The 24,337-nt window shown below is 36.8% G+C and overlaps 2 protein-coding genes across 3 annotated transcripts; both read left to right on the forward strand.

Annotated features, from left to right (window-relative positions):
• Positions 1-214: 214 nt before the first annotated feature.
• LOC122015466 (basic leucine zipper 19-like) lies at positions 215-3,146 on the forward strand. Of its 2 annotated transcripts, XM_042572369.1 has the most exons (4): positions 215-473; positions 782-1,307; positions 1,407-1,596; positions 2,764-3,146. In XM_042572369.1, the coding sequence occupies exons 2-4, from the start codon at positions 810-812 to the stop codon at positions 2,802-2,804; spliced, it is 729 nt and encodes a 242-aa protein (XP_042428303.1). In that variant the 5' UTR covers positions 215-473; positions 782-809; the 3' UTR covers positions 2,805-3,146. The 2 variants fall into 2 exon arrangements, with proteins under 2 accessions (XP_042428303.1, XP_042428302.1); XM_042572368.1 differs by having other exon boundaries at positions 216-473; positions 782-1,596.
• Positions 3,147-15,202: 12,056 nt separating this feature from the next.
• On the forward strand, positions 15,203-21,498 carry LOC122013717. Its single transcript, XM_042569949.1, has 2 exons — positions 15,203-16,199; positions 21,071-21,498. The coding sequence occupies exons 1-2, from the start codon at positions 15,203-15,205 to the stop codon at positions 21,496-21,498; spliced, it is 1,425 nt and encodes a 474-aa protein (XP_042425883.1).
• Positions 21,499-24,337: the final 2,839 nt, after the last annotated feature.

Below are 24,337 nucleotides of genomic sequence, written 5' to 3' on the forward strand. Positions count from 1 at the left end.
TTTAGCTGAACCGGCACTAAACCGAGCGGTCAATCCAATTTACAGCTTTAGTTACTTGCGGAACCGGTTTAGATGAACCGGCAGTTAATGGGATCAATCATGTACCGTCTGATCTGAATCAGACGTCGGATATGGCTCTTTACACCAATCGAACGGCTCATGTCGGCCGAGCTAAAGCTACCTCCGTCGGTTTTTATTTTCACTCTATCTCTCTACAGCCACAACTCTCCGCTCGGGTCTCATTATTTCCTCCCGTGTGGTTTCGCCGAAGTTTCCCTGTTCTGCGTCTCTTTCTCTAGGGTTCCGATCGATTCCAGTCCGGATCTCGTTAATTTCCAGTTGTTCCCTTCCAAAATCTCGCCTTGATTTGCATGATCTGAGATTTCGAAAGGAGCGCACCCAGATGCTGCACAGGCGCTGTTCCTCTGCCGTGGTGATCGGATCGTCTTCTGAACAACGTCCCTAATTTTGAGGTACTTCTCTGGCTTCCGGTCGTTCAATTCTTTGTTCTTATCTGTTGTTCTCTGTTTAACGTTTCCTTTTCTTTTCTCGCCTTAACTGCCTCACAGTCGGTATGTTTTGTGATTGATCGAACTATTTATCGAATGCGTCGTGCTTGACCCTTACATTTAATAATGTTTCCGACAAAATTTTGCTTTTCTTACTTGTGCTTGAAGTCTTCTTGTTTGTTTCCGGAATTTTGAACTTTTTTGGATCCTTGAAGGTAACATTCGTCAAGATTAAGTCACTGAACTATCTTACGATCTTTCTGCTTATTTAGGTAGACTATATTGCTCGCGTTTGTGATTATGGACGAAGGGGACCTTGATTTCTCTAATCCCGAGGTCTTCTCTGGGCCGAACGGTGGCGAAGATCTTCCTAGCAACTGCTCCATGGATAGTTTTTTTGACAACATCTTCAATGATAGCCATACATGCACCCACACCCACACTTGCAACCCGCCGGGACCGGACCTCTCTCACACCCATACTTGTTTCCATGCGCACACCAAAATCGTCTCAGCTTCTCCTGATGAGACTGCTGAGTCAGTGGAGAAGGGAACTTCATCAAAAAAAAGATCTTGTGGTAACAGAGAGGCTGTTCGGAAGTACAGGGAGAAGAAGAAGGCACATGCAGCATCCTTGGAGGAAGAGGTTGCTCAACTAAGAGCTGTTAACCAGCAACTCATGAAGAGGCTTCAAAATCAAGCTGCTCTTGAAGCTGAGGTTACGAGGCTCAGATGTTTGCTTGTGGATCTAAGGGGGCGCATAGATGGAGAGATTGGATGTTTTCCTTATCAGAAACAGGTGAAAGCGAGCGGGGATTTTACTTATAACGTGACCCAATCAAACATGCTAGCTGATGCTCAGGTTCTAAACTCATGTGGCTTCCGTTGCGATGATCAGGTGTCTTGCCTCTATCCAGATATGCAAGGGAAGACTTTTGGAGAAAATGGTTCTTATAGCAGTCAAGATCTCCGAGTCTGTGAGATTGACAATTTGCATTGCATTGGGACTCCTGCTGCTAGATCTTTTGGATGTGGAAATGGAGTTGCAAAATCTGCTGATCACTCAGCTAAAATCACAAAAATTGAAGGTCTGATTTTGTTTATCACATTACATTTTTCTCTATGCCCATAATTTTTTACTTAGTTTTTTGAAGTGTCTTGTCAAATTAGTTATATTCAGTTACATAAAGAAGATCACTTTTAGAAAATATCAACTAGCTTTTGCATGTCCATATTAACATCTTTAGGCCCCCTTTTTTAGGTTATGAATTTGCACTCTTCTGTATGATGTGCAATATTTAACATTGTGGATTCTTGTAGTCTCACCAAATTTAATTCACTTGTCTGGGCACTTCAGGCGTATTCTGGAAAGCATTTTAGTAGGTGTTACTCATTTTGTGAGGTTTCATAGTTTGCTAGGTGTTTCTTGTACTATGAGTTAGTTCAGGATACATCATAATTCACTGGCTTCCACAGTTTTAAGTAGTTTATTCTAGTTAATACACGCCAAAGTTTGTTTTCTTATTTAACTATTAGTGCTGTGCAAATGTTTCAGTGGTGGCTATTTCCATTTCCAATCCTGCTAGCTCTAGGCATTATTAAAATTTTATTCTCTTATTACCCATATGTATTTCCAGACTGATATCCATATTTAAGACCTAAAAGAGGCATGATTGTACATATTGAATATATTTGTACTACAGTCAAGATCATTGCTTGAATTTTATGTTTCTTTTGTCACTAGTCTATGCTGATGATTTTTTCTCTAGCTATTTATGTTTAGAAATGAACATCTGAAAGGCATTGTATTATCATTGTTAATTCATGTTAGTGGCGACATGTTTTGGTAAGTTATTGATCGGATTACAACCTTAGCGTGAAATGAAATTGATTTTTTACAGTTGCAAACATGATAGTTGAACACTGGATTCTAAAAGCTTATAGTTGTTTAAACTTCAAATAATATACTTGTTTTTAATATGAGAGAAAACTCATATGGCATTTAAAGGTATAGGTAATAACTGTAAAATCACTATTCTCATGTGGAACTATGACTTGTTAACTGTGTTGAGCCTAATGTATTTCCGTCCATTTTCTTTGTGTTTCTTCTTTTACGTTGCAGTTACGGTTGGTTATCTGTTTTTTCTCCACGATGATTTGGGTGACAACTCAATTTTATCCGACATAGTGAGCAAAATGAAAAGGAACTTGTTTCCATGATGTCTAACCATTCCTAATTTTCGTCGACTCTGTAGGTGCTCGTGCTGCAAAGAAGGATCACATTGTTGATCTTTGATTTGATAGTCAATCCATTGCCTGTCTTTTTCAGCAGACAATCCTTTTCTAGTTTGTTCTCCAGTTGGTTGCTTTAAGACTAAATTAAGGTGTAGAAAGTAGAAATCCAGCGAGCGAGGATTGGGGATGTAGTTGCATAGCAAACTATCTGCCTTCGAATCAGTTGATAGCCTCTGTTTGGATGTTGTCTTAAGTAGGATCAAATGCTCGTAGCAGAATCAAGATTAAAAAAAAATAAAGTATGTAGGGATTTTGTTGTCTCCATAAATTTTGATTGTACTATATATCAAAATCCTTCATATTTGTATGTGTATATTGAGGTACACAGCTTTGTTCTGGATCATGGTTTCAATCTTCTTTCCTGAGCTTTTATGGTTTCGATCAAATATGATGTGAGAAACATCCATTTTGTCCTATATATATATATTTTTTTTTGCATTTAGAACTCGGAAAGTAAATTGCTTTTACCATTTTTATAAATCTATTCAGATGTTTACTAGCGCTCTCATTCATTTGTTTCGGTGTTCAAATTTATTTATTGAGCTTGTTTAATTTTATTTATTAAAAACTTTATTGAACTCAAGTTTGTTTCTGAACAATGTGAATATTTTTATGAATGTTGTTTAAATTTTTAATTGAGCTCGATTATAAATGTTGTTATTTTTATAATTTATGTTTAATTTGTATATGTTTATGAAATTATATTATTCTTATTTTTAATATCATGAGGACTAGATTTTGAAAAATATATATAATTTTTTAAATAAAATTCTTAATATTTTGTATGTATACTATTAAATTTTATATAAGTTATTTTACTAACTGTTTATGGAGGTTATTATAAGGGTGATACGCACACCCACGTGGATTAATCGTTACCCGGCCATGTGGATTAGTCGTGAACGTTGTCGCACAGTGTATGACACGTGTGTGTTTGTATATATATATATATGCGACGGAGTGGGTGGAGCGTCTGAAAATGATTAAGACGCTTGAAAGTGACTCAATTGTGAATTAAATATTAAGTTATTGAGGGACGATTAATTCATTTGGAGTCTGATGTGGTGAGATAGAGGGTCCATCGAACGTGAGTTAAGGACGAAGATAACAGTTAATGTATAGTGGCAAAATCATGAAAGTTAAAGTCATAGAGGGTCCATCGAACATGAGTCAAGGATGAAGATAACAGTCAATGTATAAAGGCAAAGTTAAGAAAGTCAGAGAACTAATAGATTCATCAAAAGTGGGATGAACGGTATTCGAGGTCAACTGTCAATCGATTTAGAAGTGTCCGATTGGTCAACAGATTCATAGGACAGATTGCTCATCCGAACAAGATCAATACAACTAGAACATTAGATGTTCGTAATTGACTAAGTGAGTGTCAAGCCGACCGGAGCTCATGTCCGGTCGAACCAAAAGTAATCTGCTAAACCGAGTCACTACAAAGAAAAGCAACTGAGGTCGACCGGGCGGGGAATCCCGGCCGAGCGGCTATCCCGCTCGGTCAAATAGTGAGATCTGTCCCATATCTCTTAATATCCTTGTGGGAGGTAATGCCACTGACAACAGAGCATGGTCAATAGGTAAATCGTACGACGGAAGCTTTTACTATCTTATTAGGGATTTGCATGTCCTGTTAAGGTATGATGTCATAGACACTTTCCTGATATCCTTTTTCATAGGACGTAGGGGTGTCAAAAATGAACCCGACCCGACGACCCAACCCGAGTCGACCCGAAAAAAATCGGGTTCGGGTTGGGCATTTTCGGGTTCGGGTCGGGTTCGGGTTGGAGGGTTGGAGAGTAAAAAAATTTCGGGTTGGGTCGGGTCGGGTTCGGGTTGACCCGGGTTGACTTAAATATAGGGTTTTGTGAGTTTTTTTGGGGTTAAATCAAATTTTATTTTAAAAATTTAGATGTTTTTATGTATATTAATATCATGTTTGTATGATAATGATGGAATATTGAGATAAAAGTGAAGAATTATCGGGAAAATAGCCCAAAAAAGTCGTTTTGAATCGGATTTTCGGGTTATATGGGTCGGGTTCAGGTTGATCGGGTTGGTCGGGTTCAGGTTCGGGTTGAGGTGTTTTGGGTTGAACTCGGGTTCGGGTCGGGTTCGGGTTGGGTTAAAAAAAAAAAAAAAAACTCAACCCGACCCAACCCGACCCAACCCGACCGAATTGACACCCCTAATAGGACGTTAGGAAAACGCGTCCACGCTTTGGGGAGCATGCACGTCGCCTACTATAGCACTATATAAAGGAGGGTCGATGTATCGATAGAGGTATGTGCTATTCATTATTCACGCTTGTGCTTTCATTGCTACTACATTGCTCCACCTTCTTCTACTACTGTTCCGATGACTGACTTGAGCGTCGAAGGGTCAACGTCGGGGATCCATTCCTTGACCCAACACTGACGTTTCTTATGTTACAGATTAGAACAAAGTTTTCATGTGGTCAACCGAAGAGTCATATCTCTATCCAGCCTTCTTCACAATTTTTGGAGAAGATCAGAGTCCTATTAATGAAATAAATAAACCAAATTCCAAGAACATGAAGGGTGCTGGAATTCTATTCTGTTTCAATTTCCCTGTACAAAAATTATACAAGTACAGAACTTTCCCTAGCAACCCGCATGTTCGATCAGACATGTGTTTGATCAATCAAGCAAGTTCTTGATGGATCAAAGCACATCTTGATCAAAGTACAAGATCGCTGACCTCTTGTGTTGGTATTCAAAATCGATACAAAGAAAACTAAACTAACTACGCAGCGAAATTAAAGAACTAGTTGTACCTTTCCTTTATAGCTAAAGACCTTTTGATCTTCTGCTGTATTCCTCTCCTCTTCTTGGACGTCATGTGGGCGATGATCTACCAAGATGACAAACACCTTTCCCTTCGTTGTTTCCAAACCGCCGACCACCAAGAGAATAGCTAGGATGGGACATTTTCTCCTCTTCTTCTTCTTTTCCAAGCTGCCACCCGCAAAAGAAAGCTAGAGGAGACGTCGACCCTAAGCAAGGAGGAGGCACCGACCCCTAGCAAGGAAGAGAGGAGCCAATCCTAGCAAGGAAGAGAGGAGCCGACCCTAGGAAAAGAAGAGGTGCCGTCGGCCCTAAGAAAAGAGAGGTGCCACCGACCCTAAGAGAAGAGATGGAGGTGGCGCCGAAAACCAACCATCAACAACTACTCGTGGATGGGTGGATGCGAGACTTTATATAGAGGCTACAACAGGAACCTAGAGGAGGAATTGGTTTAGGCCTCCTGATGAGCTTGAGCTTCCTGTGTTCGGCCCGAACACTCAACTCAAGTCCATCAATAATAACTCATACCACTAAAGGGTTATTATTGAACTACCGCACCAATCCCATATTACAATATGAGTTCCTTCTTATCATGAGTGCGTTAATCTCCCTGTATTTAAAATATCGTATGCTCGTTAATTAAATGAGTTACTAACAACTCAATTAATTAACATCTGATTCCAATAGTAGTAACACTCAACTTTATTATCATGTCGGATTATGTCCACCTGCAGAATTTACATGATAATCTTCTAAGCTCCTCCAAGGGACATCATCAATTTAAATAATTAGGACACAGATTTCTTCTATAATCAACAACACACCATATAAACAGTACTATTTCCCAACTCATTGGGCCTATTGATTTAACGAATAAATCTCATCCATTGATAAGTTAAAGAAATAAATACTAAGTATACGTGCTTGTTATTATATAGGGATTAAGAGGACGCACATCTATAATAACAGAGGTTCTGTTCTTTTATGTAGTCAGTACAAATCAAACAACCTCAAACGGTCCTGCTCAATACATACATAGTGTACTAGTGTAATTTTATAGTCAAGACAAACTAATACCAAATTACACTACAACTGTTTCAATGATTTGTCCCAATCTGGTTGTGAGCTACTATTTATAATTTATAAGGAACCGATAATATGATCTTCTATGTGACACCACACATCATGTTATCTACAATATAAATTAAATGGACATAATAAGAAAATTAAAATGTTTGATACTAGGAAGTATCTATCAGGACATGATAAGTGGAAAAAAAAATAAAAAGGGCTGAAGAATTTATTGAGTCTCAAAGAGGGGCAATCGACAGATTTACTGTCAAAGAATCGAAAAATTCATCACTTGAAGAGTTGGTTAATGAAGAAAAACAAGAGAACAAATGTAATGAATTACATGAAGGATTAGCCATTGAAAATGATATAAAGGGAGATGTAAATGAGATTGAAGGCAATGAAAGTAGTGATGACTTAGACTTTGAAAATAATTATTCTGAAAGTAATGATGATGTTATTAATGTAGTGAATGAAGAACCAAGTTCATCGATTCCACTTGACATTTTTTATCCTAAAAATTGGGAGAATTTAGATCCCAAGTAGAAGGATCAATTAGTAGAAAATGGCTTTATAAGAGATGTATTAATAGGGAAAGGTCCCAAGATAGATCAAATAGACGATTCTCTTCAGATTTCTATACTTGGATTTTGCCAAATGGTCAAAACCATCATAGAGATTGGTTGGTCTATTCAAAAGCACTTGATAAAGTATTTTATTTTTGTTGCAAGTTGTTTAAAAGGGGGCCTCAACCAAGTCAACTAGCAAATGAGGGATATTGTGATTGGGGGCATGTTAGTAGTAGACTTAAAGAACATGAGACAAGTATTGAGCATATCAATTATTATGCTAGTTGGTCTGAGTTGCGTATCAGGTTAATGAAGGGTACAACAATTGATCATGCTATTCAAGATCAAATCAAGAAGGCAAAAGAGCATTGGAGGAAGGTATTACACTGATTAATTTCACTTGTGAAATTTTTGGCTAAACAAAATATAGCATTTTGTGGTAGTAATGAGAAACTTTATGATGATCACAATGGAAATTTTATAGTTGTTGTTGAGATGATTGCTAAGTGGGACACAGTGATGAAGAACCATATTGACAGAAATACATATCATCATTATCTTAGCCACAAAATTCAGAATGAATTGATATGCTTGTTAGCTTCTCAAATCAAGAGTTCTATTCTTAAAAACATTAAAAAAGCTAAGTTCTTTTCTGTAATACTTGATTGCACTCATGATGTTAGTAACCAAGCGCAAATGACTTTGGTTATAAGATGTGTTGATGTTTCTTCAAGTCCAATGAAAGTAGAAGAATATTTTTTGGAATTTTTAAAAGTGGGTGATACAATAGGACAAGGGCTGTTTAAAGAACTACAAAATGTATTGAAAAGTTTTGATATTAATATTGATAATGTGAGAGGGCAGGGATATGATAATGGGGCAAATATGAAAGGGAGACACCAAGGCGTACAAAAAAAAATTATTGGATGTAAATCCTAGAGCATTATATACTCCATGTGGTTGTCATTGTTTGAATTTAACACTTTGTGATATTGCAAATTCCTGTGGAAAAGTGAAAGACTTTTTTGGAGTAGTACAACATATTTATACAATATTTTCTCATTCTACAAAGTGGTGGAAGATTTTGATAGATCATGTGACGGTAAAAGGTTTAACTCTCAAGCCATTGCCAATCACTCGATGAGAAAGTTGTACTGAAAGTGTAAAAGCAGTGGTACTTCAAGCTCAACAAATCATAGAAGTTTTACTCCAAGTTGCAGAAGAAAAATGCACTAACTCTAAAATAAGAACTAAAACTAAGTCTTTAGCAATATTTGAACTTGGAAATTTTGAGTTTTTAGTAGGTATGATTATTTGGTATGACATATTGGATAAAATTAATATTGTTAGCAAAGGCTTACAATCTGAAAACATGATTATTGACGTTGCTATGACCAAGGTCAAGGGGTTAATTGCTTCTTTCAAAGAGTATAGAGAATCTGGATTTGGACAAGCTATCAATACAACAAAAGAACTTGCTTCGACAATAGAGATTGATCCTGTTTTTCCTTAAAATAGATAAATATATAAAAAAGACATTTTGATGAGGTTACATGTAAGTCTTCAAAACTACCTCAAGGATCTGCCGACGAAGCTTTTAGAATTCATTATTTATTGTTTATAGTAGATCAAACAATTGGATCATTGAAGAAAATGTTTGAGCAATATGAGGAATATGAAGATCTTTTTGGATTTCTTTTCACCGCTGAAAAGTTGAGTTCATTGATTAATGGGGACTTAAAAGCACGTTGCAAGAATCTTGAAAGGAAAGTACAAAGAAAAAAGGGTACATGACAAGATGTTTCAGATTTGGATGGAGATGACTTATATCAAGAACTGGAAATGATACAACATATTCTACCAAAGGAAATAAAAACAGCAAGTGAAATACTATTTTTTTTTTTTGTAAAGAATGAATCGTTTCCCGAATTTATTCATTGCATACAAGATATTATTAATTATTTCGGTAACTGTCACATCTGCAGAAAGAAGTTTTTCTAAATTGAAGTAATTGAAATCATATTTGAGATCGACCATGACCCAAACAAGATTGAATGCATTAACTATGATTTCGATTGAGAGTGAGTTTTTAAAAAAAAACTCAATTATGAAAAATTGATCGATGACTTTGCAAATAAAACTGCAAAAAGATCAGTTTTTCATAATTAATTGTAATAGTTATTTTTCATTTTCTAATACTGAGTATTAACAACATTGAATATAATGTTTTCATTATTATGACTTTTAGTCTATGTGTTCTGTTGATGAATTATTTATATAGTATCATTTTTATTATTTTTTATATGAATTTAAAGGGCCCATTTATTTTATTTTTTTTTGCACCGGACCCTTCAAAGTCTAGGACCATCCCTGATAGTAGTTGAGCAATGGATTAGCTGGGAGAGTGATTTGGTTTGTGGAGCAGACACTGTAGCAATATATTGTACAATGTTACTCTAGCAAGCAAGTAATGGATTGAGGAGAGCGATATGGCTTGTGGAGTAAGGTACTACAGTAATATTGTTGTAGCAGCCGAACAATAGATTGGTCGGGAAAGTAATCTAGCTTGTAGAGTAAGGTATTGTAGTAATGTTACTATAACAGAGTTATTGTAGCAGTTGAGCAATGGATTGGCCCGGAGAGTAATTTGGCTTGTGAAGTAAGGTACTGTAGCAATGTTATTATAATAGAGCTACTGTATCACCCGAGCAATGTTACGATAACGGTTGTTGAGCCATGTTACTGTAGTAGAGTCTTGTAGTTGCCGAGAATGGATTGCTCGGGAGGATAATATGGTTTGCTAGAGCAAGGCACTGTAGCAATGTTATTGTAACAACCGAGCAATATTACTGTAGCAGCCAAGAATAGATTGCTTGGGAGAAGATTTTAACAACATAGGAAGCTCAAGAGTAAATCCGAATACCATCAAGTAGCTAATTAAGTAGTCGTTATTTTACGCTAATTAACAACCAAAATAAATTTAAAATTAGAGATAGAATTATTTTCGATCGTTATATTAGTTATCGATATTTTTAATCGATTGCTAACTTGGAATAGAAAATTTTATTTGGTTGTTATTTAAGGACTGCATTTTATTCCTGACATTAAATTAAGTTTTCTTGTAGTGTGCTTCAATCGTGCCACATAGTCTGTAGTTTGCATGAGTCGGTGCTCAACAATAAGCGGAGCAGTAATTATACCTAGCCTGCTAAGGACATCTCCAATGGTTACACTTTTCAATAAGTTTTTTTGTAGTTTCCAATATGCCACATCACAAGTATAAAAAGCTCTTAAGGCATCTTCAATGGTTAAACTCCTCAATGAGTTTTTTTATAATTTTCAATATGTCACATCATGTCACATCACAAGTATAAACACCTACTATTATCTCCACAATGAAAAAGCATCCATACAACTTTTTTTTGTGTCCTACATTATAAATCATATATTTTTATTTATTAATTTTTCATTTAATATATCTATATAATTTTCATTTAATATTTTAATTAATTTATGAATTTAATTTATTTATAATTTTTAATTAATAAATTTATGAGTTTAATTTAATTAAATTTATACTTTTAAATTAATTAATTAATGATTTTAATTTAATTATAACCATTTCTATATTTTTTTAACTTATCTCAAATATATTTATTTTCAAAAGAAAAAAAATACCGCTTTAATTATTATTAACTATTTATGAAATAAAATATTATAATTAAATGTTACATCAAATAATTTATTTTTAATTATTTGGAAATGATCAATCATGCACATTAATTATAGACTTCACTTTCAAGAGAAAAAACACAGATTTGAAAACTCAAACTTACTCTTGAATTAAAACCCCAAATCTAACATACACAATCATAAAAGCCTTTTTGGTAAGATTTTTCAATTTTACAAACCTTTCACAAAACTTGCATTAGAGATGCTCTAAGCTTGTGGTCTCCCGTAACTCTAACTAGTTCACACATCTTCTCATATATTTGTCTTCCATAGACAGCCAAGGTTTGCTTTTCGTGCATCCACGATCATAAGGTGATTGGATCTTCCTTGGCATTTGTCAATGAAAATCAAAACACATCAATTACAATCCCATAATGAATGACTTATTCAAAACTATCTTAGTAACTTATTCTAACTCATTCAGCGCAACACTAATATATGGATCAGCGTGGAAGCTAAGAGGGCTTGTTTGTTAAAGCTATGATTTTTTGTACAATGGATTGCGATGCCCATATTCTTTTTTGACCTCACTCGGTTGGTTGATATCCCAATCAACATTTCTCAGCCCAACCCATCTATAAGAAAAAACATACCAATTTTAAAATTTTAAAACTATTTATTGCTACTATTGTAATGTATATTGCATTGATGTTTTTTTTTTTTTTAAAAAAAAACATTTTTTATGGCACAATGATATATCTGTTTTTATATCATCATTTATTTATCTCTTTAATAAATTTTGAAAATTTTCATCCAATTTATTTGGCTTTGTGGTACAATAAAATATCAGCTTAAATATTTTTGAAATTTTATTTTTTATCATTTTATTTAAATATTTATATTTAATGGTGTTTAACCATCGAAAAATGTATTCAACCATTAATTAGCGACATATTTTAAAAACGATCATTAATTTAACAACAGGTGGCAAAAGGTAATTTGCTCGCCCCCAATGTCCCTGCTAACTCGTCCCTAGATCAACACGGAGGAGGTAAATCACGGGTGACTACTAGTCATTAGTGCAAATGACTAGCCATTAATTAGCGACTTATTTTAAAATCGATCATTAATTTAACAACATGTGACAAAAGGCAATTCGCTCGCCCCCAACGTCCCCGTCAATTCGTCCCTAGGTCAATACGGAGGAGGTAAATCACGGGTGGCTACTAGTCATTAGTGCAAATGACTAAGTCATGAGGGAGATTATGCTCGGTCACACTGAATTTTAACCCTAAAACCTCACGTGATAATATCCTATATTTTAACCATCGCACCGTCCCGATAAAACATCATTAATTTAACAACAGATTTTATAATCAGTGGCTAATATAACCACCAAAGATAATTGAGTGCATCGTATTTAATTTTTGTGCTTTACAGTTAATGTCCGCAATGATTTTTTTGCTGGTACGGAAGCCACAGGTGAGGTATTGTTGGACAAAAGGTGATAACGCTCGCCCCCAGTATCTTCGTGGACCTTGCCCAAGGTGATCACGAGAGGGGTTAATCACGGTAACCGAAGGGATTAAGGGCACAGTGGACTGAGGGACACAGGGATAAGGGATTTACGCCCTTGCTGCCACCGCAATTCGAATCCACGTTCTCATTGGACAAACTTCTACGCCCCAACCACTTCGGATAACCCTGTGAGGCCAGGTGAGATATTGTTGATAGCACGTGAGATGGTTGATATCCTAGTCGACTTCTTACGGCCCGAGTGCCGACCCAATCTATCAAGAAAGAACCGACCAATTTAAATTTTTTAAAATGATTGATGTAAAAGATCTTGGCCACACATCTTTTGGGTGAAGCTACAAGACTAGAGATGTAAATGAACAAAATGATTCGCGAGCTATTCGGAGTTCGATTTGGTAAAAAACTCGTTCGAGTTCGTTTGTTTATCTTATCGAGCCGAGTTTGAGCTCGATTTCGAGCTCGACAATTTTATCGAGCCGAGCTCAAGCTTAAGGATATTCGGCTCGTGAGCTCGTGAACATGTTCATTTATAGGCTCGCGAGCCAAAAAAACGAGTCTTAAATTGAGCCAAAAAACGAGCTTTAAACCGAACTAAAAAACGAGCTCTAAAACGAATCTTAAAATGAACTTTAAAATGAGCCAAAAAATGAGCTCTAAACGAGCCCGAGCTCGCTTAACGAGTTGGCTCGTTAACTTTGATAATCGACCTAATAACGAGTCGAGCTCGAACTGTTCACGAGCTTGATAATTCTAAAACGAGCCGAGCTCAAGCCTTGTGATAAAAGCTCGATTTAAACTCGAACCCGAATATAACTTAAATGAGTCGAGCTCGAGCCTAATATTATTCGACTCGATTCAACTCGTTTACATGAAGTCAAAGAATTATGCAATTGGACTCTATTTCTAAATATAAATGAGTCATTATTCCTCTCAATTAGGGATTTTTCGACGTTGACAAAGAATTCAGCCTATTTCACTAACCATCCCAAAGACAAGCAAAGTGAAAAAGAATATACTTAACGTTAGATTTGATGTGAAAGTGTAAGACACTTAAAAAAAGCTTTAGCAATATATTTCTGAAATAGAATTAAAATTCATTTTAAATTTTAGTAAACCTATTTGTTACAGAATTATTAATATATTTTAGTTAAATAAAATATAATATATTAAAAGAAATCTGAAACATAATTTAAAATGAATTTAATTAAATAAATTGATTTGCATTATTATAAATTTATTTATTTTTTAGCAAAAAAAAATGATTACGCTCATCCTATTTCCTATTTGATATAGTCGGCTATCAAATTGACTGATCCTATTCAGAATCTGAGTCAGATGGAAATCGACGGAGATAGCGTTGTTGTTGACGAAGAGACTACTTTTATGCACCCGGTGTATACATGTCCAAAAAGTCAACTCCCGCGTGGGAATCTATGATATATAGTATAAGGACTAGTAGTACCTGAACTTTACACATACTCAGACAAGCACCTGGAGCGTTAAAAATCAGAAACTAGGAAAAAAGTTCCCGGTGCAGGCCCTCCGATGCTCAATTCAGGTCCTTTCCCCTAGAAAAACAGTGTACAATGGAAAAAGAATTGTTGAAGACGAGTGTATATGTGTGTCTATCTGACTAAGGAAGAGGATCTCCCTTTTTTTATGACGCTACATACCTTCAGAACCTGCATGTTGTCAAAGAATGTCAGGTGTCAGGGCTTGTCGAGTGAGAGAGAGGACGTACGGTGCCCTCCTATTGGTAGACGGAAGGTTCCATTTGCCGATGATAGCAGACCACTAGAATATTCCTTGACGTATGACAGTTATTATTTGACAAGAGGTTACGATTCCCTGACATTGTTATTGCTTAGCGCTTTCTGTCCTGCCCAGATTCAGCTACAACTAGCTTGGGATGACCTTTCAGATGTACCACCATGCTGGAGCCTTAATGAGGAGGATGGGTTGTGACGAATCGGTCGGGTTTTATTTGAGACTGTAGCAAGAGAGCCATCTTTCACATCTTGATCGTTGAAGAGCCGGTCGGGAATTGTCTTAGTGAAAGTATCAGGCCCGTCTACGCAGTCCGAGCTGGGGAAGTTCGATCAGTTGGGGCAGGTTATGAACTAGTCCATGCTATGTCTTACATCTCAGATCTAGGGTCTGCCCTTCCTGTGAGTGATTAGGAATTGTGAGTGATTAGGAATTATGTGACTGATGATGTGAGACGATCTAACTTCATTCTTCTTTTGTCTGTTCACTGTCACGCCCCATTGACTTCACTGCAACTTTCCCTTGACTATTGTCACATCCTTTTAACTTTCGACTACCACGTCCTTTTAACTATTGACCGACATGTCTCCTTGACTATTGATTATCACGCTCCATTGACTATTGATTTCTTGACCTTATCTAGCCCCTCCTCTATGTACCGTGTTATTGTGAAAAATATTATAATTAAATTCACGAAATCATATAAATTCTTCTTTCTGCTTTTACTTAAAATTATTGTTTAATCTTGTTTCTAAAATTAAGACAGATATTGTTTGAATTTTATCAACTTTGTTTCCATAAACTAACACATGTGATCGGGAATTCAAGGAAAAAAAATCAGGATTACGAGTAAAATTTGGAAAGAAATACTCGAAGAACCCTGAAACATGATTATAAAATACGGGGAAAGCAGTCGTCGTCTGAGTTATTGCCGTCACATTCATATGTCTCTGGTGGATTCTCCCATGACCATGACCGTCGGCGGCTGGTCTGATCTGCCGCTGGATCTCTTCTCCCTCATCTTCTCCAAACTCTCCCTTCCTCAATTTCTCCGGTCGGCCGCCGTCTGTGCTTCGTGGTCATCTGCCGTCGGCGATCTGTCCGCGCGCGGCAGATGCGTTAAGTTCCGCGGGCAGAGCCCCTGGCTCGTGCTTAACAACGACGACATTCCATCCGCCGTCGTCACCTTCTACGCCTTGGACGAGGCAAGGGAGTACACCATCCCCGTCCCGGACCCTCCCATAACCGACCGATTGTTCCTCGGCTCTGCTCACGGTTGGATCATCACGATGAACGCCCGCCTACAGGTTCAACTGTTGAACCCGATCATCGGCGCACAGATTGACCTCCCTGGCGTCGTCTTCCCCTACGAGCACACCCAATCCATCCGCGACAGTGCAGGGCGCCTAATCGGCTTCAAGATACTAATGAACGAAGAAGAGCAGGTACGGTGTGGTTACAGTTATATCAATTGTCTAGAACAGTTTCGCCTCAAAGCAATCCTATCTGCTGATCCGTCGCTCGGAGATGGCTACACAGTCGCGGTTATCCAACATTCTCCCGGGAGAATCTTTTTCATCAGCTCCGGCGACGATAAGAAATGGTTGGAGTTACGTAACCACCCCAATTTTATTGAAAATACAGCCTTCCATAAAGGAAAACTGTATATGAGCACACTACATTCGGTAGTGTATGTTTGTGACTTGGACGAGGCGGCTCGCCGAATTCAACATGACGAGATGCCCAGATTTAGAGTGGTCGATCGAGCCCTACATCACAGCGGATACAGTGCGGTGGTGGATAAGGAAGCCTCGATGCTTAGGGAAGAAGCCAAGGACTTGGGAGACTTGGTCATCTTCTTGGGCGGCCGCGACCCACTTGGCTTTTCTCCTTATGATTTTCCAGTACATTTGACGCCTAATTCTATATATTTAACGGATGACGACTACGGTCTGATAGAGATTGCAGGTGAACCAATGCTTTTTGAACGAGAATGGTTCAGACATTTTCTGAATTATCCCAATTCAATTGACTTTTCCACAGACAAGACTTCCGTCCGATTGTATTGGCAGCCTTCCTCAAGCTCCATTAATTAGATCCTACTGTTTAATTTTATGTTATAACTATTTAATTTATATCAATCAGTGTCTTTCAATTTTTTTTTAAAAAAAATTGTAATGTTTTCTGCTCTTTTTTCTTTCCATGCAATGTTTATGCTGTAATTTTGATCCTTATTAGTCATCCAATTAATGACTATACTACTTTAAATATATTGTCAAATAAATAACAAAAGATTGATTGCACGAATACTTAACACTTAACACGTCGTTGGTGGCATATTTCTGAGATTTATTATCGAACTATTAATGTATTTTAGTTATATAAAATATAATATATTAAAAGAAATCCGAAACATAATTCAAAATGAATTTTTGATGAAATTACGAATAAATTGATTTTCACGACTGTGAATTTGATTCTTTCGGCAAGCTCCCATACATGCGTTAAATATTATAATCAAAATTTACTAAATCATTTACCACTGGTAGATTCTTCCATTTTTAGTTTTACGTAGCCCTAGGTTACGGTGTGATCACCGTAGATCAGTATTATCTGGATCAATATTTTTTTCCTTTTTAGTTTTATATAGAATTATTGTTTAATATTTTGTTTTCAAAATTAAGAAAGATATTGTTTAAATTTTATCAAATTTTTTTTCTATAAAATCACACAGGTGATCGGGAATTTTAGAAAGGAAAAATGTAAAATTTGGAAAGAATTCCTTGAGAAACGATGTGACAAATTTCACGTACGTCTCTGGTAGGTTGATTCTCCTCGCCTGGTCATGATTGGTGGCTGCTGGTCTGATCTTCCACTGGATCTCTTCTCCCTCATCTTCTCCAAACTCTCCCTTCCTCAATTTCTCCGGTCGACTATCGTCTGTGCTTCGTGGTCAGCTGCCGTCAACGATCTATCCTCGCGCGGCAAATGCTTTAAGTTCCACGGGCAGAGCCCCTGGCTCGTGCTTAACGACGACGACGGAAATCCATCCATGATGGATTAATTAAATCAAAGTTAACTTCCCAAGAAAAACCTCTTCATCGTCTTCATCTTTCATGCACGTTGAAGATTAAGTGACAATAAAACTTCCTAACAAAACCCTTCATTTCCTACAATAATTTTGATTTTCAAAGAGTCACAAATTAATGTTGTCTTTGATGTCTTCTTTAATGATGGTGTGTCTTACAAGCAACTCAAAAGTGTATAAAAGGACAACATGTATTATTTTACATATGCTAGTAAAAATCAAAAAAACTTGGCTTCCTCTTAATCTTCTTCCTCCTCTAAATATACTTTGTTCCTTGGTTAATCTTCCTTCAATATGGTATCAGAGCGATGGCCAACAATCTCGTTTCTCTTGTGCCTCGATTCAATGGTGAAAAATTTTATTATTGGAGCACTCTCATGAAGTTATGTCTTGAATCACAAGACTTATGCCCCCAGGGCGTAGCGCAGACGGTGGGCGCACGGTATCTCTGGCGTAATGGCCAGGGGTCGATTCTCAGGAACTGACGACCTGGGATTTACCCCGCCATGCACCTATGGCCTGTGTACCTGCATGAACCTCCCTCCATATCCGTGGGGCCGGTACTAGGGGGGCCGCTAAGGTAGCGGATCTACCTTTGAATCACAAGACTTATAGAGTGTTATTGAAGAAGGAGTACCAGAGGAGAAAGATCAATTAACTTAACCACAAAAAATATTTTGAAGAATAAGAAGCAAAAGGCTAGAAAAGCTCTTTTTCAAATTTATCAAGCCGTTGAAATTTCAGTTTATGAAAGGATTTCAAAAGCAACGAGTGCTCAAAGAGCATGAGAGATTCTACAAACAACATATTTCGGCCAAGACCAAGTGAAAAATGTACACTTACAATCTCTACGAGCAAATTTTGAAAAATTAGAGATGAAAGACAATGAAAAAGTTTCAGAGTACTTCACACGAACCGATTCTACTGTGAATCAAATGAAATCAAATGGAGAAATCATGGAGACCCAAAGGGTAGTAGAGAAAATCTTACGAAGTCTATCAAATAAATTTGATCATGTGTAGGGACGAAGCCACCCAAGGGTTGTCCTGGGCTATAGCCCAGCTCTGCTTACAACGTCAAGGGAAAGAAAAACTAATTGATCAATTCCCTAATGCAAGTAAATACAACCAAGCGGAAAACGAGAGGAGCCTCGGCCAGCTTTGACGATGTTCAACGGATCTTGTTGCTTTACTCACCAAGAAAACAAAGAACAGAAGAATTATAGCTAACTGTTATGGATTGGAAACAAATTAACCGGAAGAAGAGAAGAATACTATTGTTCTTGCTCTTGCTAAACACAATGACAAGGGAAAATTGTTGCTTAAGGGTTGAAGGAAACTTGAAAGAAACTTGTTGTTGAGAAAGCAAGGTGCTGCTTTTGTTGTTGAGAGAGGACAACAACAACCGCTATTTGAGAGAAAGGAGGAGAGGGCCGCTTGGGCTGCTACTGTTGAGAAGAGGAGAGCTGGAGAGGGAAAGGATGCAGTTTGGTGGCTAGAAGAAGAAAAAACATAGCAAAGTTGCTGCTGTCGTCCAAGAAGAACAGAGTAGAGGTTGCACTTGGGAAAAATAGAGAGAAGAAAAGAGAAGAAGAAGAATGACAGCAAAAGAGTGGAAAAGTAAGCGTCGTGAGGCGGTGAGAGTGGCGGTGCAGCTGCGTACGTGGAGAGACATTTGGAAAAAAAAAATCCTGCCTAAGTCATTTAAATTGATAGAATCAATTCATACATTTAGTCCAAATCAACTTCGAACAACATAATTTTTATCTTAGTGTCTATCCAATAAATTTATATTTTAAACATATTACATTCTTATTTCATTTCGTATTTGACAATTCGATATTCATTCTACTGTAAGATAGTAACATACTCACTAGAAATGAACTAAGATCTCTTTTACAATATCCTTGACTGACTTAACAAACTCGGGATCAACCCAGTCCATCTCTAATTTCTGGATCCGTCCTTGATCATGTGGTAGTTGCTATTGAAGAATCACAAGATATTTCACTAATATCCTTGGAAAGTTTGCAAGGAAGATTGGAAGCTCATGAGGTTAGAATTCTTCAACGAAGTCCTCTTATCTCTACTTCAAATCAAGCTTTGAAATCCCAATTCACATCCACGGGAGGTTGTGGCTCTTATCGTGGACGTGGAAGAGGTCGGAATCAAAGAAGAGGTGGTAGATTTTCTTACCAGCAGTCACAAGAAAATAGAAAAGAAGAGTCTCAAAAAGAGGAGAGACAATTTTCTCATAATTTCCAAAGAGGAAGAGGGTGTGGAAATTACAAAGGTACAAAACCTTATATTGAATGTCATTATTGTCATAAGCCAGGACATAAAATAAATGATTGTTGGGAAAAATATCCTGAGAAAAAACGTGAAACTGGATTAGTACATGAAAATGAACCTCCAAATTCTGAAACTTTACTGATTGCTAGTGATGGAAATATTGAAAATATTTGGTATTTGATATTTGGATAGCGGTGCAAGTCGGCATATGACGGGTAATAAAAGCTTCTTTTCAACCCTAGCAGAAGCTAACCATGTGTAGGTAACTATTGGAGATGCTAAGTCCTACAAAATTGAAGGAGTAGGAGAAATCTCTTTCAAAACAAAGTCCGGAAAAATTGACAAAATGTCTGAGGTATTTTATGTTTTTGGTTTACAAAGTAATCTACTTAGTGTTGGTCATTTATTGAGAAAATGTTTTAATATTCAATTTGCTGATAAGTATTGCACCATGAAGAAGAAAAATCAGTATGTAGCAAAGATCAGTTTGGGCTCAAATAATTTATTTCCTCTCAAACTAGATATTATAAATGCTACTTGTTATCTTTCTGCTAATGAAGAAATTTCCAAGTTGTGGCATGATAGATTTGGGCATTTGAATTTTCAAAGTTTAAAGGAGTTATCAAGTAAAAATATTGTTCAAGGACTTCCTAAAATTGATGGAATAAGTGAAGTCTGTGAAGAGTGTCAGCTTGGAAAGCAACATCGAGAGACGTTCCCATCTAAATCTAAGTGGGAATCACATTCACCCTTAGAACTTGTCCACACAGATCTGGACCTATACGTGTACTATCTCTCGGAGGTAACTTATATTTTTTATTATTTGTTGATGACTACACCAGAAAAACTTGGATTTATTTTGTCAAAGAAAAATCAGAAGCTCTCTCTTGCTTTAAAATCTTCAAAAATCAAGTGGAAATTTTTTTTGCCTATCAAATAAAAAAAAACTGAGAAGTGACTGACGAGGTGAATTTCTATCTTCTTTATTTGAAGAATTCTGTCAAAACCATGGTATTAGACATGAATTGACAGCTCGGTATACGCCGCAACAAAATGGTGTCGTGGAAAGAAAAAAATAGGACAATCATGAACATGGTCAGATGCATGTTGAAGAAGAAAAATTTATCAGCTGAATTCTAGGCTGAAGCAGCTTCTTGTGCCGTCTACCTAATCAACAGATCATTGACAAAAAGGTTATAGAATTCTACTCCAAATGAGGCATGGTACGGAAAGAAACCAAATGTTAGTCATTTAAAAACTTTTAGTTGTCTTGCATATTCTCATATTCCTGATGCTTTAAGAACTAAACTTGATGACAAGTCTGAAAAATGCATTTTTATTGGATATAGCGAAAGAAGCAAAGCTTACAAGCTTTACAATCCAAAAACAAAAAAAAATTGTGATTAGTAGGGACACCCGCTTTGATGAAAAAGCTTCTTATGTTTTCTCATATTCGACAGGTTCATCAAGTTGGGAAATTCTTGAATTTGAAGATGATTCTTTATCACTACAACCTGATATTCCTGAAATAAATATGTCTCCATCACCATCACAAAGAAGAATAAGAAGTTTGAGAGATATTTATGATGTGACTGAAGAAGTAAATGTCACAAATCAAGTCTATTTTGCTTTCTTTGCAGGAGAAGATCAAATCACATATGAAGAAGCATCAAAAGAAAAGAAATGGGTGCATGCCATGAATGAAGAGATAAGCTCCATTGAGAAAAGTGGTACATGGGAGCTCACTACTTTGCCACCATATAAATCTCCGATTGGTGTGAAATGGATCTTCAAGACTAAAACAAATCCAAATGGCTCCATTAATAAATACAAAGCAAGATTGGTTGCAAAGGGATACAAACAGAAAGAAGGTGAAGACTTCGATTAGGTATTTGCTCCTGTTTTTAAACTTGATACAGTTCGATTAATTATTGCACTTGCTGCTCAAAAGGGTTGGAAATTATTTCAAATGGACGCCAAATTAGCTTTTTAAAATGGTTTTCTTCAAAAATAAATTTATATAGAACTACCTCCTGGTTTTGTGAAAATAAGTGATAAGGACAAAGTATCTAAGCTCAGAAAGGCTCTCTATGGTTTGAAGCAATCACCTCATGCATGGTATGACTGAATTAATGATTATTTTATTAAATATGGTTTTCAAAGATATCCTTTTGAACATACACTTTATATCAAACAAAATTCTGAAGGTGGCTTTATACTTGTGAGTCTTTATGTTGATGACTTGATTTTTCCTGGAAATAATCAGGAGATATTGACAAAATATAAGAACTCTGTGATGAGAGAGTTCGAAATGACAGATTTGGGTGAGTTGCATCATTTTTTGGGCATTAGTGTTCAACAATCGAGAGAAGGAATTTTTATCTCACAAGAATACTATGCAACTCAAAATTTTAAAAGGTTCAAGATGGAACATGCAAACCTAGTCTCAACTCCTTGCATCATAGGTCTGAAACTAAGTAAGATTAGTGAAGGAAAGATGGTGAATTCAACAATGTTTCGTAGCTTAGTTGGGAACTTGATGTATCTTACTGCCACTAAACCTGATATCATGTACACAGTAAGTTTGATCAGCAGATTTATGGAAAAATCTTATTTAAACCATTGGGAAGCTGCAAAAAGAGTTCTATGATATATTAAAGGAACAATTGATTTTGGAATTTTCTACAAAATACAAGTGCCTATCCCATGCGTTGGCTCTGATACTCGTACACGCTTCGCACGTGGCTCTGATACCACTGTTGGGTTTTTTTAAAACTATTTTTTTTGCGTTGCGGAAACCCCGAATCCCATACCACCGGATCCGTGCGAAGTTATAAAACAAAAATTTTCTACGTGTACGAGTTTCTCTAACCTAGATCTACACTAGATCTACAAAGAAAAGAGTTTACCCTTGATGCGATGCCCTTCGTAAATCCCGCTCATCCAAGGTTCGCCGGATCTCAAGGTTGTCAAGTGTACAACCCTCTATGTGTATCTACATGAACAAATTGATGGAGAGAACCTCTAAAGATGTGCTAGCAACCTTAGAGGATCAGCAATGGTGGAGGAGAGGGAGAGAAGAAAGGTAGAGAGGAAGAAGAAGGAGGTTACACACACAAAATGAAACTCCCACTTGTGAATTAAGTGGCCGACCACCTTTTTGAGGCTTATAAACTTCCATGGGATTTCAAGAGTCACAACTCTTGATCTCCCTCATGAGGTGGCACATACATGTGCTAACCTTGATGATGTGGCACATCATCATTAGTGCACTTAATGCCAACTCACAAATGAGGTGGCAATGGTTAAGTTAAACTTGACCATTCATCTTCCTCTTAAGTCAAGTCAAACTTGACCACTTCTCTCCCATGGTTGATCAAATCTAACTATTGGTTTAAGTCAATTTTAATTTAATGAATCTTTATTTATTGAATTAAATTGGATCAATGAGTCTAAGTCCAAATTAGACTCATTTAACACATGAACCAAATTGAGTCCAACTCAATTAGTTTACTTTGGATTACTCTTAATCCAATTTGGTTCATCACATGAACGTAATCCTCTTGGTTCATCATATGAACCTAATCTCCATCTAATTGCCCTTTGTGTGTGACCCTACAGGTTCTTGTAACGTTGGCAATGCTCCTAAACCCATTTAGAAGCATAAGTAATGAGCGGTATCTAGCAACACATCATTACTACCCAAGTTACAAGAATGTTGAAATCCAACATCACCTTGTGACTACTAATTGTGACCCCTCACCATATATGACAAGTGTCCTTCTATCTTTGACATCTAGATTGATCAATATGAGGCATAGACCGTGTCATCCTCTAATCAATCTAAATCTTGAATCCCAAGTAGACTCACTCAATCAAATGAGCTCAACATCTCATATTGACTCATTTGGGCATGACCATGCACTTAGTGGTCTCACTCTATCAAGAATAATGATATCACTCCCATCATATAGGAGGGATAGATCCCATCTACATCACTCACATCCCTCCGCATAATTTGTTACATACCCAGTAATCGCCTTTATAGTCCACCCAGTTACGGGTGACGTTTGACGAAGTCAAAGTATGTAACTCCTTATGTAAGGAACTATGGTGACTTCAGGTCCAAGAACTAATAGTTATACTAATAGCCACATGAAAAAGTATATGACACTCATATAACGATCCATGATACTTTCTCATGGCGGGTCATTCAGTATACATTCTCCAATGCATACCCATGTGTCAACTTGATATCTCCATATCCATGACTTGTGAGATCAAGTCATCGAGTTGACCTACATGCTAGTCTCGTCGCATTAACATTGCCCCTAAACGTTAATACTTGACTAGGAATGATTAAGAGTAGTGTTCCCTATATCATCTCAATATCGATTCAACCAACCATTTGATATAGGTAAGAACCTTCTACTCAAAGACGCTATTATGCTTAGTTATTTGGCACCAATACAAGTAAGTATAATAACCATAAACAAAAGCCTTTATATACATAAGAATATGATACAACGAGTCCATACAACAATCATCAAATGATTGGCTCTAGGGCTCTAACTAACAATCTCCCACTAGCACTAGTGTCAATCAGTATAGGCTCTAAGGCCTAATGACCTAGTGTGACCATCATGCTTCCTCTGTGCCAAAGCATTGGTCAAGGGATCTGCGATGTTAGCCTCAATGGATACTCTGTAAATCTTCACATCTCCTCT

Source organism: Zingiber officinale, chromosome 8B, assembly GCF_018446385.1.
Source record: "Zingiber officinale cultivar Zhangliang chromosome 8B, Zo_v1.1, whole genome shotgun sequence".
NCBI classification, from domain to species: Eukaryota; Viridiplantae; Streptophyta; class Magnoliopsida; order Zingiberales; family Zingiberaceae; genus Zingiber; species Zingiber officinale.